The sequence below is a fragment of the Crinia signifera genome, chromosome 11 (genome assembly GCF_055691185.1).
Source record: "Crinia signifera chromosome 11, ASM5569118v1, whole genome shotgun sequence".
In the NCBI taxonomy this organism is placed as follows: domain Eukaryota; kingdom Metazoa; phylum Chordata; class Amphibia; order Anura; family Myobatrachidae; genus Crinia; species Crinia signifera.
In genome coordinates, this window is record NC_139227.1 from 1485637 (window position 1) to 1503077 (window position 17441).

The 17441-nt window shown below is 41.2% G+C and overlaps 1 protein-coding gene across 2 annotated transcripts in view; it reads right to left on the reverse strand.

Moving 5' to 3' along the window:
* Nucleotides 1–17441, reverse strand: part of LTBP3 (latent transforming growth factor beta binding protein 3) — a 158311-nt gene that overhangs the window by 61519 nt on the left and 79351 nt on the right. Inside the window, exon 14 of one of the 2 annotated variants that reach the window (XM_083164803.1) lies at nucleotides 13672–13800. The exons of the other annotated variant lie outside the window; for it this stretch is intronic. Within the exon in view, the coding sequence (XP_083020929.1) occupies nucleotides 13672–13800 (129 nt within the window). The remainder of the gene's footprint in view (nucleotides 1–13671; nucleotides 13801–17441) is intronic. 2 annotated transcript variants of the gene reach the window in all.

Sequence of the window (17441 nt, forward strand, 5' to 3'; positions counted from 1 at the left end):
ATTACACTGCTGCTAGGTATCTGTCCCTAATTACACTGCTGCTAGGTATTGTCCCTAATTATACTGCTGCTAGGTATTGTCCCTAATTATACTGCTGCTAGGTATCTGTCCCTAATTATACTGCTGCTAGGTATTGTCCCTAATTATACTGCTGCTAGGTATCTGTCCCTAATTATACTGCTGCTAGGTATCTGTCCCTAATTACACTGCTGCTAGGTATCTGTCCCTAATTATACTGCTGCTAGGTATCTGTCCCTAATTACACTGCTGCTAGGTATTGTCCCTAATTATACTGCTGCTAGGTATCTGTCCCTAATTACACTGCTGCTAGGTATCTGTCCCTAATTACACTGCTGCTAGGTATCTGTCCCTAATTATACTGCTGCTAGGTATCTGTCCCTAATTACACTGCTGCTAGGTATCTGTCCCTAATTACACTGCTGCTAGGTATCTGTCCCTAATTACACTGCTGCTAGGTATCTGTCCCTAATTATACTGCTGCTAGGTATTGTCCCTAATTATACTGCTGCTAGGTATCTGTCCCTAATTACACCGCTGCTAGGTATCTGTCCCTAATTATACTGCTGCTAGGTATCTGTCCCTAATTACACTGCTGCTAGGTATCTGTCCCTAATTATACTGCTGCTAGGTATCTGTCCCTAATTACACTGCTGCTAGGTATTGTCCCTAATTATACTGCTGCTAGGTATCTGTCCCTAATTATACTGCTGCTAGGTATCTGTCCCTAATTACACTGCTGCTAGGTATCTGTCCCTAATTACACTGCTGCTAGGTATCTGTCCCTAATTATACTGCTGCTAAGTATCTGTCCCTAATTACACTGCTGCTAGGTATCTGTCCCTAATTACACTGCTGCTAGGTATCTGTCCCTAATTACACTGCTGCTAGGTATCTGTCCCTAATTACACCGCTGCTAGGTATCTGTCCCTAATTATACTGCTGCTAGGTATCTGTCCCTAATTACACTGCTGCTAGGTATCTGTCCCTAATTATACTGCTGCTAGGTATCTGTCCCTAATTACACTGCTGCTAGGTATTGTCCCTAATTACACTGCTGCTAGGTATTTGTCCCTAATTACACTGCTGCTAGGTATTGTCCCTAATTACACTGCTGCTAGGTATTTGTCCCTAATTACACTGCTGCTAGGTATCTGTCCCTAATTACACTGCTGCTAGGTATCTGTCCCTAATTACACTGCTGCTAGGTATCTGTCCCTAATTATACTGCTGCTAGGTATCTGTCCCTAATTACACTGCTGCTAGGTATCTGTCCCTAATTATACTGCTGCTAGGTATTTGTCCCTAATTATACTGCTGCTAGGTATCTGTCCCTAATTACACTGCTGCTAGGTATCTGTCCCTAATTACACTGCTGCTAGGTATCTGTCCCTAATTACACTGCTGCTAGGTATTGTCCCTAATTACACTGCTGCTAGGTATTTGTCCCTAATTACACTGCTGCTAGGTATTGTCCCTAATTATACTGCTGCTAGGTATCTGTCCCTAATTATACTGCTGCTAGGTATCTGTCCCTAATTACACTGCTGCTAGGTATCTGTCCCTAATTATACTGCTGCTAGGTATCTGTCCCTAATTACACTGCTGCTAGGTATCTGTCCCTAATTACACTGCTGCTAGGTATCTGTCCCTAATTACACTGCTGCTAGGTATCTGTCCCTAATTACACTGCTGCTAGGTATTGTCCCTAATTATACTGCTGCTAGGTATCTGTCCCTAATTATACTGCTGCTAGGTATCTGTCCCTAATTACACTGCTGCTAGGTATCTGTCCCTAATTACACTGCTGCTAGGTATCTGTCCCTAATTACACTGCTGCTAGGTATCTGTCCCTAATTACACTGCTGCTAGGTATTGTCCCTAATTATACTGCTGCTAGGTATTGTCCCTAATTATACTGCTGCTAGGTATCTGTCCCTAATTATACTGCTGCTAGGTATTGTCCCTAATTATACTGCTGCTAGGTATCTGTCCCTAATTATACTGCTGCTAGGTATCTGTCCCTAATTACACTGCTGCTAGGTATCTGTCCCTAATTATACTGCTGCTAGGTATCTGTCCCTAATTACACTGCTGCTAGGTATTGTCCCTAATTATACTGCTGCTAGGTATCTGTCCCTAATTACACTGCTGCTAGGTATCTGTCCCTAATTACACTGCTGCTAGGTATCTGTCCCTAATTATACTGCTGCTAGGTATCTGTCCCTAATTACACTGCTGCTAGGTATCTGTCCCTAATTACACTGCTGCTAGGTATCTGTCCCTAATTACACTGCTGCTAGGTATCTGTCCCTAATTACACTGCTGCTAGGTATTGTCCCTAATTATACTGCTGCTAGGTATCTGTCCCTAATTACACCGCTGCTAGGTATCTGTCCCTAATTATACTGCTGCTAGGTATCTGTCCCTAATTACACTGCTGCTAGGTATCTGTCCCTAATTATACTGCTGCTAGGTATCTGTCCCTAATTACACTGCTGCTAGGTATTGTCCCTAATTATACTGCTGCTAGGTATCTGTCCCTAATTATACTGCTGCTAGGTATCTGTCCCTAATTACACTGCTGCTAGGTATCTGTCCCTAATTACACTGCTGCTAGGTATCTGTCCCTAATTATACTGCTGCTAGGTATCTGTCCCTAATTACACTGCTGCTAGGTATCTGTCCCTAATTACACTGCTGCTAGGTATCTGTCCCTAATTACACTGCTGCTAGGTATCTGTCCCTAATTACACCGCTGCTAGGTATCTGTCCCTAATTATACTGCTGCTAGGTATCTGTCCCTAATTACACTGCTGCTAGGTATCTGTCCCTAATTATACTGCTGCTAGGTATCTGTCCCTAATTACACTGCTGCTAGGTATTGTCCCTAATTACACTGCTGCTAGGTATTTGTCCCTAATTACACTGCTGCTAGGTATTGTCCCTAATTATACTGCTGCTAGGTATCTGTCCCTAATTACACTGCTGCTAGGTATCTGTCCCTAATTACACTGCTGCTAGGTATCTGTCCCTAATTATACTGCTGCTAGGTATCTGTCCCTGCTGTTGGGATATACTGACTGTGTCTATTAAATGTAAATCAATGTTGTATATTACATTGAGTATAATTATTTAATTATGGCTGGATTCTGCTTATAGCTTTACCTATTTTATAAAGTTTTCTTGTAGCAGAACAAAGACAACTTAAACAACCATAAAATACACATAGAATATATATATATATATATATAATGTATGTTCTGACATGTAAGAAGCTGCATATATATATATATATATATATATATATATATATATATATATATATATATATAGTATGTCCTGACATGTAAGAATAGCTGCATATATATATAATGTATGTTCTGACATGTAAGAATAGCTGCATATATATATATATATATATATATATATATAATGTATGTCCTGACATGTAAGAATAGCTGCATATATATATAATGTATGTTCTGACATGTAAGAAGCTGCATATATATAATGTATGTTCTGACATGTAAGAAGCTGCATATATATATATATATATAATGTATGTTCTGACATGTAAGAATAGCTGCATATATAAATATATATATATATATATAATGTATGTTCTGACATGTAAGAATAGCTGCATATATATATATATATATATATATATATATATATAATGTATGTTCTGACATGTAAGAAGCTGCATATATATATAATGTATGTTCTGACATGTAAGAAGCTGCATATATATATATATATATATATATATATATAATGTATGTTCTGACATGTAAGAATAGCTGCATATATATATATATATAATGTATGTTCTGACATGTAAGAAGCTGCATATATATATAATGTATGTTCTGACATGTAAGAATAGCTGCATATATATATATACACATATATATATATATGTCTAAAATAGAAAAAAGAAGCGCTCCATAGTGCAGATTATCCTGACAAGAAGTTTTATTCTTTAAAAAAGTTCCCAAGGTTCAGACAACAAGGGTCACGTACCACAATAGGCGGTATCAGTACCGCACATTAAAAGCATAAATCACAGTGTCTCACTGTTAGTTGGAGCGGTTACACTCTCCTCTCCGTCTCCGTCTCACTCGTTTGAATGACGCCAGGCCACGCCCCTACGCGTTTCGTCACTTCGGACTTCGTCAGAGGGCTGGCCTAGCGTCAGTCAAGCACCTCCATATATCCTGATCTTAATTGGATGATCTCCAGATACTGTGTTCAGTTACATTGATTTAAACAGTTGACATCAATTCCACATGATCGGTTACTATGACCGCAGTTGCACATATATTTCTCATAGAACTTCATTTAAAACCACAGCATAATACGATATATATAAAATGACAGGAAAACTTATTTAAAAGAAAGTTTTTCTAGCAGCATAGAATACACACATAAAAAAGACATAATTCCATATAAAAATAATGTTTCATAAAATACCTTAGGTAGAAAAAAGACAAAGACAATAAAAAGGACCCATATATCAGTAATTAGCAGCAAACAAGATAATTGCTATAGCCCAAATCTGGCTCTTAATTCAATCGACACCTGTGTACCAAGTCGGAATAACATAAAAAACAATTAAAAAACCATATAACAATAATTCGCAGCAAAATAATTGCTAAAACCCACATCTGGCTCTTAATTTAATCCACATCTGTGTATAAAATCGGAATTATTTCAGAGTATTAGTCCCACGGCAAAAGATACGGTAATCACATAAATCTTAAGATGTCTCTTATTTAATAAAGGGAGTAATCTCCAATCCCTCGTTAAGTCCCATGTTTTAAAATGCCTGGGTACACTGTGATTCTCTACATTATTCTTAATATTTCGATAATGTTCGAGAATTCTGATTTTTAACTGTCTTTTCGTTAAAAATCAGAATTCTCGAACATTATCGAAATATTAAGAATAATGTAGAGAATCACAGTGTACCCAGGCATTTTAAAACATGTCAGAAAAGTGACCCGAAAAATATGAAGTTCACAGGTCTGGAACACGTCACTCTCGATATACGAGGAGGTGACCGTGACGCACTGCTAACCAAACGTGAGTCTTATTGGATAGTAACACTAAATACGCTTTACCCACAGGGACTTAACGAGGGATTGGAGATTACTCCCTTTATTAAATAAGAGACATCTTAAGATTTATGTGATTACCGTATCTTTTGCCGTGGGACTAATACTCTGAAATAATTCCGATTTTATACACAGATGTGGATTAAATTAAGAGCCAGATGTGGGTTTTAGCAATTATTTTGCTGCGAATTATTGTTATATGGTTTTTTAATTGTTTTTTATGTTATTCCGACTTGGTACACAGGTGTCGATTGAATTAAGAGCCAGATTTGGGCTATAGCAATTATCTTGTTTGCTGCTAATTACTGATATATGGGTCCTTTTTATTGTCTTTGTCTTTTTTCTACCTAAGGTATTTTATGAAACATTATTTTTATATGGAATTATGTCTTTTTTATGTGTGTATTCTATGCTGCTAGAAAAACTTTCTTTTAAATAAGTTTTCCTGTCATTTTATATATATCGTATTATGCTGTGGTTTTAAATGAAGTTCTATGAGAAATATATGTGCAACTGCGGTCATAGTAACCGATCATGTGGAATTGATGTCAACTGTTTAAATCAATGTAATTGAACACAGTATCTGGAGATCATCCAATTAAGATCAGGATATATGGAGGTGCTTGACTGACGCTAGGCCAGCCCTCTGACGAAGTCCGAAGTGACGAAACGCGTAGGGGCGTGGCCTGGCGTCATTCAAACGAGTGAGACGGAGACGGAGAGGAGAGTGTAACCGCTCCAACTAACAGTGAGACACTGTGATTTATGCTTTTAATGTGCGGTACTGATACCGCCTATTGTGGTACGTGACCCTTGTTGTCTGAACCTTGGGAACTTTTTTAAAGAATAAAACTTCTTGTCAGGATAATCTGCACTATGGAGCGCTTCTTTTTTCTATTTTAGACACAAATTATTCCTGTGGATCCAGGAGCCCTCACGGGCATTAAGAAGCAGCCGGTCCCAATTACGGACTCTAGTGCTAGGGAAGAGAGGAAAGAATTTCCCTTCCTTATTTCTGGGACTTGTAGTCTCTCTGAGACAAAACTACGGACATTCTCAATTGGTGTTTGCGCATCTTTCAATTTTTTTATTGTGAACATATATATATATATATATATATATATATAATGTATGCTCTGACATGTAAGAATAGCTGCATATATATATAATGTATGTTCTGACATGTAAAAAGCTGCATATATATATAATGTATGTTCTGACATGTAAGAAGCTGCATATATATATAATGTATGTTCTGACATGTAAGAAGCTGCATATATATATAATGTATGTTCTGACATGTAAGAAGCTGCAGCATCTGTGCTACTGACACTGGGACAGGGATCTTTATTTGTGTTGCTCACTATGGCCCTGATTCTGGTTGGCTCGCAAAGCAGCGGTATATTTCTGCCCCGCCCAGCGAGGATACCCTGCGCACTGGGAATGGGATGTTTTGCACAAACATCCATCTGCCGGCTTGCGTGCGGGACTGATATTATACAATGATAGGCGACCACTGAATGATTTCTGCAGTGCTCACAACTCTCTGTCAGTCTCTGCAGACTCAGATGTGCGGCATCCTGCTCTAAGAACATTTGGTGACGTCAGCGGCCCACCCCAGGAAGGAAGGTGGCTGTCCCCGTTCTCATGGGGACGCCCAGGAAATGCAGCGTTTTGGTGGGTACGCCATGTAACCGTAGGAAACACCCCCTGCCTGCCTCCTACACGCCCCCCTCTTGGCGAGCTCCTCAGAGACTATGCAAGTCTCTGAAGGTGCCCGCATAGAATCTCTACACATGCGCATAAGCGAAGCTCACTGTGCAAACGTACGGGTGAGTTTGCTAGTCAAAATCAGGGCCTATACCCCAATGCCCTTGTAATACCCTGGTACTGCCAGAGTTAATACTATTCAGTTTTATCATGCATAGCTAGGGCTATTTCCTGTGCACTGATTGGGAGAAGTTTGGGGATCAGGCAGTGATCACATGTAAGCCTCCTGCAGAGGGGAAGACAGGAAGTGTCGTTAGAAAGTAGCAGATTCAGCACAAGTGAGGAGGAAAAGCTAGGGGAAGGATGCATCTCGGCTGGGAACATGGAATGGCTAGCTGTCATTTCCATGGTCCCCAGCTTTGGAAACAGCAGCCATGGGTTGCACCTTTCTATGGAGAGAGCAGCAGCACATGTGGGTGCTTTACTGCAGAGTAACATGAGGAGAATGCAGCCCCTCACAGCACATGTGGGGAGTGCTGCCAGTCCCAGCAAGGCACCTGACACAGAGAGAGATCGCAGTGTGAGAGCAGCAGTACACAGAGTCCAGTGAGAGGGTGATGCCCACCTGTAGAGGTGCCCTAGAAGAGTGCCAGGTGTGAGTCTCAGGCGAGGACGTATCTGGGTGAGTGGTCGAAGCCACGCGGCATGCTGTGTAGCCCCCCATTGACAAGAGTCCTTGTTATGTATGAGAGACATTAACCTGTGATGTGTAGCACTACTGGTCCCAGGATGCCCTGGTATAAACTGCTATTCGCCATATTTATGCCACTGCAATTAAGTGACGTGCTGGAGGAGGTGCCTTGATGTAACCGATACGGAAAATGTGCTGGAGGAGTTGGCGTGATCAGTGATGTGCTGGAGGAGGTGCCTTGATGTAACCGATACGGAAAATGTGCTGGAGGAGTTGGCGTGATCAGTGATGTGCTGGAGGAGGTGCCCTGATGTACTGTAACCGATGCGATTCATGTGCTGTAGGAGTTGGCGTGATAAGTGATGTGCTGGAGGAGGTGCCCTGATGTACTGTAACCGATGCGATTCATGTGCTGGAGGAGTTGGCGTGATCAGTGATGTGCTGGAGGAGGTGCCCTGATGTACTGTAACCGATGCGATTCATGTGCTGGAGGAGTTGGCGTGATAAGTGATGTGCTGGAGGAGGTGCCCTGATGTACTGTAACCGATGCGATTCATGTGCTGGAGGAGTTGGCGTGATAAGTGATGTGCTGGAGGAGGTGCCCTGATGTACTGTAACCAATGCGATTCATGTGCTGGAGGAGTTAGCGTGATAAGTGATGTGCTGGAGGAGGTGCCCTGATGTACTGTAACCAATGCGATTCATGTGCTGGAGGAGTTGGCATGATAAGTGATGTGCTGGAGGAGGTGCCCTGATGTACTGGAACTGATGCGATTCATGTGCTGGAGGAGTTGGTGTGATACGCGATCTAATGTAACCATTATGCTGTGTGCCGGAGGATAGTGTTCAGAATTTATCCCGCTATATCCCGGCTATATGTTAAATAAACAGTTTATTGCTTTGTTATGATGTGGCCTGGCGCCCAATTCTTTCTGCGCTGCACTGACACCTGTAGTCCACTCCCACAATGCAACTGCAATTAAACTCCTGATTATTCAGGGGACCCCCTGGTACCTGTGCCTTACTCATGACCAGCCGGAGGAAAGTAAGTGTGATGCATTATACACAGTGACTGCAGGTATGCCATACCTAGTGCCAGTGGGGTTTTACACCCTCATTAAATAACACTTTACCCAGACACATAGTGGGGGTGGATTAGAAGCTGGGTACTCTGCACTGCACACTGTGCTGCATGCATTCTTGCATCCTATTTCTACTGCAGCACAAGAGGAAGAGCTAGTGATATCACTGTGCTCTATCAAGGGGGCCCCTTACCGAGGAGGGCCCAGGAAACAGTATCCCCTGAGCCCCTACCTTAATTTGACTATGCTGACCAGAAAGTTCCATTTCTCATGGAAAGTGAGAAAGTAAAGCTTTTCACTGCCAGCTGACCAAAGTGAATCAGATTTAAAGAGTGCCATGTGGGATTGAGAGTGGATGTAAGATGGTGACAGTGGGCGGGATGTTCTAACATCCGCAGCCCAGCTCTGCCCCTTCACTGCCCTTCACATACATAATTATCACATATGCTCTAATATGTGTGATAATTATGGCAAAGGACAGCTCTTGCATTAAGAGCTGTCCGTGGGTTGGGAGATGGTGGTGGGTCGGCCCGGGGCGGCGGTGGGTCGTGGTAGAAGCCAAAAGGCTTTATGGGGCATCGCCAGATTTTTCTGGCGATGCCCCCCGTTGCGGTAACCCGGCGGGGGATGCTTAGAGCATCCCAAAATGCGGTAAAAACCCGATAACGGAGGTTTTACCGCATTTTAGTTTAGAGAATCTCCCCCAAAGACATGATTGAAGAAGAGAGATGTGAGCGTGTAGGTAATAGCAACAAGTATTTAAGTGTCTTATGGTATTTCAGTGGGACGGTGTTGGGGAGATCACCTGGTTTGTCAATGGCAGTAGAAACTTCACCCAAGCAGTTACATAAATGGGAATAAGTAGAGATCTATTCTCAAAAGTGCCACACTTTCTGGATCTTTCACCTTGCCCAGTGTACTACACGGCAAAGGAAGAGGACATGGTGGGAGTCTACAAAGTATAAGTGTCATAACCGTAGCCTGGACTTAAACTAGATGAAAACGGAAAGAAAACATCTAACAATTGATGAGAAACATCTTCAAACTACATCTTGAATAGATGTTCCCCTAAGGGACCTACAGGAGCTGGAGTGGGTAAATGCTCCTAGCTGCTGTGTGAAAAATGGGAGAGTCGTTCCCACTAGGAATGAATAAAACAGAAAACAAAAGAACACAGCGCATATTGAAGAGCAATTAAATGAAAAAAAAAACCTTGGGAATTTCATAAAATATATTAACACTTATAAGGGGGAAATCTACTAAAGGAAATTTGTAAAAAATAGTTGTATTTGTATCCAGAAATACACTTATTTTTTACATTTACTATGCCGAAAATACGGCAATTCGTATTCGTATTGATGTGCTGTCAATACGAATATGAATAGCCGTATTTTTGGGATAGTAAATGTCAAAAGTAAGTGTATTTCTGGATATAAATACACCTATTTTTTACAAATTTCCTTTAGTAAATTTCCCCCTGACTATCCCGAAAATACGTCAATTCGTATTCGTATTGATAGAACATCAATACGACTACCAATAGACATAATTTCAGGATAGTAAATTTCAAAAATAAGTGTATTTCTGGATACAAATACACCTATTTTTTTTACAAATTTTCTTTAGTAAATTTCCCCCTTAATGTTTTAAATAATATATCATTAAAAAAACACTAGAATAGATAATAACCATGAATTGGCACATAGTGGTACAGTCTCTCACATAGATGGCTGATTGTTGCTGGGTCCCAAATTGACCATATGACCTTTTAACAGTCTCCTCCTCTGGAAGTCATCTCAAACACTCACTATGAGTAGATCTCAATATTAGCCCAGTTGGGGCATGGAGTTCCTGGAGTGGAGTTGGTATCCAGAAGGAGTTCCTAGGCCCAATATGATGGCTGGCTTTGTAGATAGGAACTTGGGTTCCTGGGTCCTTGTTTGGGAATGATCCTTCAATCAGCAGAACGTCGACCGTTTGCACATCAAGGAGAGACTGTTGTAGCTGGTACATATGATGTGTTTCGCCAGTCTTGCTGGCTTTTAAAAAAAAAAAAAAAAAACCCTTGGGCCTGGGGCTGGTTTAAAAAAATATATGGAACCCCTACTCAGTTTGTTCCCTGATTTTTTAAAACCAGGACCGGCTCTTTGAGCGTGGGGCTGGATATGGCCATGGGGGGGACTCCACGTCGATTTTTTATATTATTTATTTATTTTACACTGCAGCCTGCACAGATCTGAATGATCCGTGCAGGCTGCCAATACGAATTTGTATGTTAAAATATGAATTTGTATAAAAAAAAATACGAATATATAGGCCATTGGAAAATAGGAAGCAGTCAAATACGACTGCTTTGTAAATTTCCCTCCACAATACGAATTTGTAAATGAAATACGATGACGATGCCAGTCGTATTCATTCGTATTAAGAATACGAATTTTCGTATTCTTAGTAAATGTTCCCATAATGTTTTGAAGCCTGGCAGACGTCATGTTATTTTAGTCACTCCTATATGCAAATTTGGCCCAATCACAGTGTTTCCCTGCATATGGGCAGGGCTGAATTTGACCAGCCCGGGCCCCATCCCCTCCCACCTACTTCTTCTCTCCAGACATCTCACAATGTGAAAGTATGTAAATACGGTCTACATATATTAGTAAAGAGTTCCATAACTGGAGCATACTGTAGCTGGTTCTCTATGATGCAAGGAGCTTAGGGAGAATATCATGTAATACGTATATTCATTTTTGCAAATTATGGTCATTATTTTCTGTGACTTAAACAGACTTTGGTGACAATTAGAAATACATGCGCACTATACAGTACATCCCTTCCAGCTTACTTATGTTTGGTTATAAAACTGTGTATCTCCCTTTTCCGGATTCTCCAATAGCACAGCACATAATTCCGCAAATCGGAAGTGTCCGCCTGTTTTCATGTATACAATTTAATTGTCCTCCCTGCTGCTGTGTACATCTGTTCCATGGATCAAGTCATACAAACTGCTAAGACTTATGACATCTGGGAGACATTTGCACCACCACTCAACCTCAGTTACACGATCATCATCATGAATCATTTATAAACTCATCAAGAAAAGAAATATCAAATTACTGTGTCATTTTCTTTCCTGTACGGTTTGTGTATAAACACAGTTCCGGCTTTCTCAAAATGGAAAAAAAAAACGTATATTTTTGTTTCTTGCGTAAGATTAGCAGGAAATCTCAAGTAAACGGTGCAATAAAAGAAAATACAAATCTTTTCTGAAAGTCCGTTTTATCATTTTGCTCCTGCAGCCCACGGAGAAGCTATAAAGCTTTCTGCATAATAATGTCATTATCTGCTGAGCAGTCTTAGAGGAATGCAGAGCCTGGAAATTGCCAATGTACCAGCTTCAGCCTAGACAAGGTCCTGACACATTTGTATATACTATGGAAGGTGCCCTTGACATAGAAATGGTTATCCTCAGAGGTGAGACCAGCAATGCTCCAGCTATACAGGCTGAACAACAGGGAGCCGACATTAAGGCAGCGAGAAATCTCTGGAAAGTGGCTCACACAATTGCAGTGGTCGGAGGCTTTGTTTTTACTTTTAATCAGTGCAATATATTGTTTAGTAATGAAGGCTTTAGTACTGCAAGTCTATCAGTTCTTGCCATGTATGGTATTTAGACCAGAGGGTGGAGATGACTTCTTATTCACTAGCAGGACTGCCATCAGAAATTGTTGGGCCTGTGACTGGCAAAATAGGCAGGGCCCCCCTTCCCTTTCTGGAACATCTGGAATGCCTGGTGAGTCCTCCGTCTGCAGCGCTGGCTGCACTACTCAACCTCCACATTGCTTCAAAGGAAGTTTGAACTTTGATTCTGACAACATACCTTATAAACTCCAGTCCTGGGCCCCGGTCTGTCTGAGCCCAGGATTGGAATCCCCCCCAACTGGCACATCCTGCACTGCAACCCCTCACCACAGCTGATTATACTCTCCTCCCAGGGTTCGGCTCATGCAGCAATGGCGGTCTTCGGGGCTTCCTGCTATTGCAACCACCAGTGCTGCAGAGTGAGCTTTACTTTACCAGGCCGAGGGTCACAGAGCAGCAGGGAGCCTGAAAAAATGGCAGCATTCACCGAAGCACCAATCAACGGACCCAGGGGAGGTATGAATTTTTCCTTTTTAACACAGGGATCAACTTATGTGTCCATAAAAACTGCACCAAAAGCCCTGCATTTAGCGGATACTAACATATTGTGAAAAGGGTGGGAAAATACCCTTTTCACATTATTTTAGTAAATTTAGTAAATTTAATGTTGATAAATGGAACCCTTAGAAACTTTACTGTCCTGCTGTAGAAATGTCTGGTGATACTTGAATTTGGGGACAGTGCTGAGTTAGGGGGAAACCAGTCTAGAATGCAGAGAGCACTCCCTTATATTAATGAATTCATTTATTAACAGTTAAAAACACACACGCAGCTCTCCATTGTCCTGTGGTGATTTCCACATAGAACACTTTACAATTGTCATTGTTATATTTATGTAGCTTTATATTTGTATTGAAATGAACCTATACCAGAATTACTCACAAAAGCATCAATCTTATTTTCTATATTGAAGCGTAAGTGAGAATGGAATTTCTTAAGACATAAAATAAAGAACATGCAAACATGCCTGGCAGTGTTGTAAAGCAATGGGAACACTATGTGCCCTGGATGGTTTACAGTCATTTGGTGAATGAAATCCTTACAATATACTGTAGGTAGGTAAACGTTTTATAAATGAACACATGACTTGAAATGGATTCAATGCAGCGATGGGTAAGCGCTATACGCGTTATAAATTCAGTACAAATATTGATTATTTCAGGCCTGGGTTTCATTTCTCTACTCCATTAGACTATGCTTGGTGCACTGTCCCCAAATCCACTGTTCATTTTCACAAAGCTCCATGGATTAAAGTCCGGCCATGTGAATAATGCAGCAAATGTATTCTAGTCAATTATATGTATTTTGATTTCCACATTTAAGCCAAAAGCTCGCCCATGTTTCTCACCTTCACATAACAGTGGTCTATGCTTCAGTTTGTTGTATCCAGGTTGACATTCACATTTAAAGTATCCTGGAATATTGACACAAATGCCAGGGTCCCCGCACATTCCTGAGCGCAAACATTCATCAACATCTAGGAGATAATAATGTGTTAGCTGGGGGAGAAGGCTGTTGGCAAATCACTGAAGCTAATAACACAATGCAAGGCTGCGTGTACTGGCTATACAGCATACAGTAGGTTCCAGTTCCACAGCTCCACATAACTGTATTGTAGATTCATGGATTTCTAAAATGGTCGTTTGAGGAAGAATATAGTGTAAAAGTCATGCATGTACTCATTCCTCCTGGCTGGCCAATGACACAACAGAGCAGTGTCTCTAGAGATACTATGTATATGGATTCCTGGCTATAATATGATACACATTCCTCCTGGCTGGCCAATGACACAACAGAGCAGTGTCTCTAGAGATACTATGTATATGGACTCCTGGCTATAATATGATACTCATTCCTCCTGGCTGGCCAATGACACAACAGAGCAGTGTCTCTAGAGATACTATGTATATGAACTCCTGGCTGCTATAATATGATATACATTCCTCCTGGCTGGCCAATGACACCACACAGCAGTACTGTATCTCTAGAGATACTATGTATATGGACTCCTGGCTATAATATGATACACATTCCTCCTGGCTGGCCAATGACACAACAGAGCAGTGTCTCTAGAGATACTATGTATATGGATTCCTGTCTATAATATGATACACATTCCTCCTGGCTGGCCAATGACACAACAGAGCAGTGTCTCTAGAGATACTATGTATATGGATTCCTGTCTATAATATGATACTCATTCCTCCTGGCTGGCCAATGATGCAACACAGCAGTACTGTATCTCTAGAGATACTATGTATATGGACTCCTGGCTATAATATGATACTCATTCCTCCTGGCTGGCCAATGACACAACAGAGCAGTGTCTCTAGAGATACTATGTATATGGACTCCTGGCTAAAACATGATACACATTCCTCCTGGCTGGCCAATGATGCAACACAGCAGTACTGTATCTCTAGAGATACTATGTATATGGATTCCTGTCTATAATATGATACACATTCCTCCTGGCTGGCCAATGACACAACACAGCAGTGTCTCTAGAGATCCTATGTATATGGACTCCTGGCTATAATATGATACACATTCCTCCTGGCTGGCCAATGACACTTGATACAGAGCAGTGTCTCTAGAGATACTATGTATATGGATTCCTGTCTATAATATGATACACATTCCTCCTGGCTGGCCAATGACACAACAGAGCAGTGTCTCTAGAGATACTATGTATATGGACTCCTGGCTATAATATGACACTCATTCCTCCTGGCTGGCCAATGACACAACACAGCAGTGTCTCTAGAGATACTATGTATATGGACTCCTGGCTATAATATGATAGACATTCCTCCTGGCTGGCCAATGACACCACACAGCAGTACTGTATCTCTAGAGATACTATGTATATGGACTCCTGGCTATAAAATGATACACATTCCTCCTGGCTGGCCAATGACACCACAAAGCAGTACTGTATCTCTAGAGATACTATGTATATGGACTCCTGGCTATAAAATGATACACATTCCTCCTGGCTGGCCAATGACACCACACAGCAGTACTGTATCTCTAGAGATACTATGTATATGGACTCCTGGCTATAATATGATACACATTCCTCCTGGCTGGCCAATGACACAACAGAGCAGTGTCTCTAGAGATACTATGTATATGGACTCCTGGCTATAATATGATACACATTCCTCCTGGCTGGCCAATGACACCACACAGCATTACTGTATCTCTAGAGATACTATGTATATGGACTCCTGGCTATAATATGATACACCTCATCTGATGGTGCCGTATCAGATATGATACCGGTACTAAGTGGAGTGCCCCAGGGCTCGGTTTTGGGGCCCATTTTGTTTAACATTTTTATTAACGATATTGGGATAGGGTTACTCAGCAATGTATCCATCTTTGCGGACGATACAAAACTTAGCAAAGTCATCAAATCACCAGAAGATGTCACCATGCTTCAAAATGATCTTGCAATTCTAGATGAGTGGGCTAAAAAATGGAAGATGAGGTTCAATGTAGATAAATGTAAGGTTATGCACCTTGGGAGACACAACCAGTGTGCAAGTTACAACCTTAGCGGAGAGGAACTGGGGAATTCCATACTTGAAAAGGATCTAGGAGTCCAAATAGACAGCAATCTAGGATGTAGTGCCCATTGTAATGTAGCTACAAAAAAGGCCAACAAAATTCTGGCATGTATTAAGAGGGGAATGGAAACTAGGGACTCAAGGGTAATTATGCCACTATATAAAGCATTGGTGAGACCTCACCTACAGTATGGAGTACAGTTCTGGGCCCCACACTATAAAAAGGACATCATAGAATTAGAAAAAGTCCAAAGGCGAGCAACAAAGCTTATTAGGGGAATGGAGAATTTAAGCTACGGGGAGAGATTAAGCAATTTGGGACTATTTACATTAGAAAAGAGACGTTTAAGGGGGGACATGCTCAACATGTACAAGTATATCAAGGGCCAATATAAGGAACTGTCACACACCCTATTTTCTACTAGAAAGGAATCTAGGACGCGAGGGCATGAGTATAGATTAGAAGAAAAAAGATTTCATTCAGCTAGTAGAAAGAATTTCTTTACGGTCAGAACAGTCAAACTCTGGAACTCTCTTCCCAGAGAGGTGGTAATGGCTGGCTCATTAAATGCGTTCAAGGCAAAGTTGGACAAACATTTACTGGAGAAAAACATCCATGGGTACAAATAAGAAATATAATTTGTCTGTAAAATACCAGAACCTACCAAATCAGCAATGGATATCTATACCAGGTTGAACTAGATGGACGCAAGTCTTTTTTCAGCCTTACCTACTATGTAACTATGTAACACATTCCTCCTGGCTGGCCAATGATGCAACACAGCAGTACTGTATCTCTAGAGATACTATGTATATGGACTCCTGGCTATAATATGATACACATTCCTCCTGGCTGGCCAATGACACCACAAAGCAGTACTGTATCTCTAGAGATACTATGTATATGGACTCCTGGCTATAATATGATACACATTCCTCCTGGCTGGCCAATGACACCACACAGCAGTACTGTATCTCTAGAGATACTATGTATATGGACTCCTGGCTATAATATGATACTCATTCCTCCTGGCTGGCCAATGACACAACAGAGCAGTGTCTCTAGAGATACTATGTATATGGATTCCTGTCTATAATATGATACACATTCCTCCTGGCTGGCCAATGATGCAACACAGCAGTACTGTATCTCTAGAGATACTATGTATACGGACTCCTGGCTAACATAGCAGTGTCTCCATAGACACTATGTACTGATTACTCCAATAAGCTCCCTTACTGTAATACACAGTCCTCCTGGCTGGTCAATGACACAACACAGCAGTACTGTATCTCTAGAGATACTATGTACTGTATGTGGACTCTTATAATATGTTACACATTCCTCCTGGATGGCCAATGACGCAGCACAACAGTACTGTACTGTATCTCTAGAGATACTATGTATATGAACTCCTGGCTATAATATGATAGACATTCCTCCTGGCTGAACAATGACACAACATAGCAGTACTGTATCTCTAGAGATACTATGTATATGAACTCCTGGCTATAATATGATATACATTCCTCCTGGCTGAAC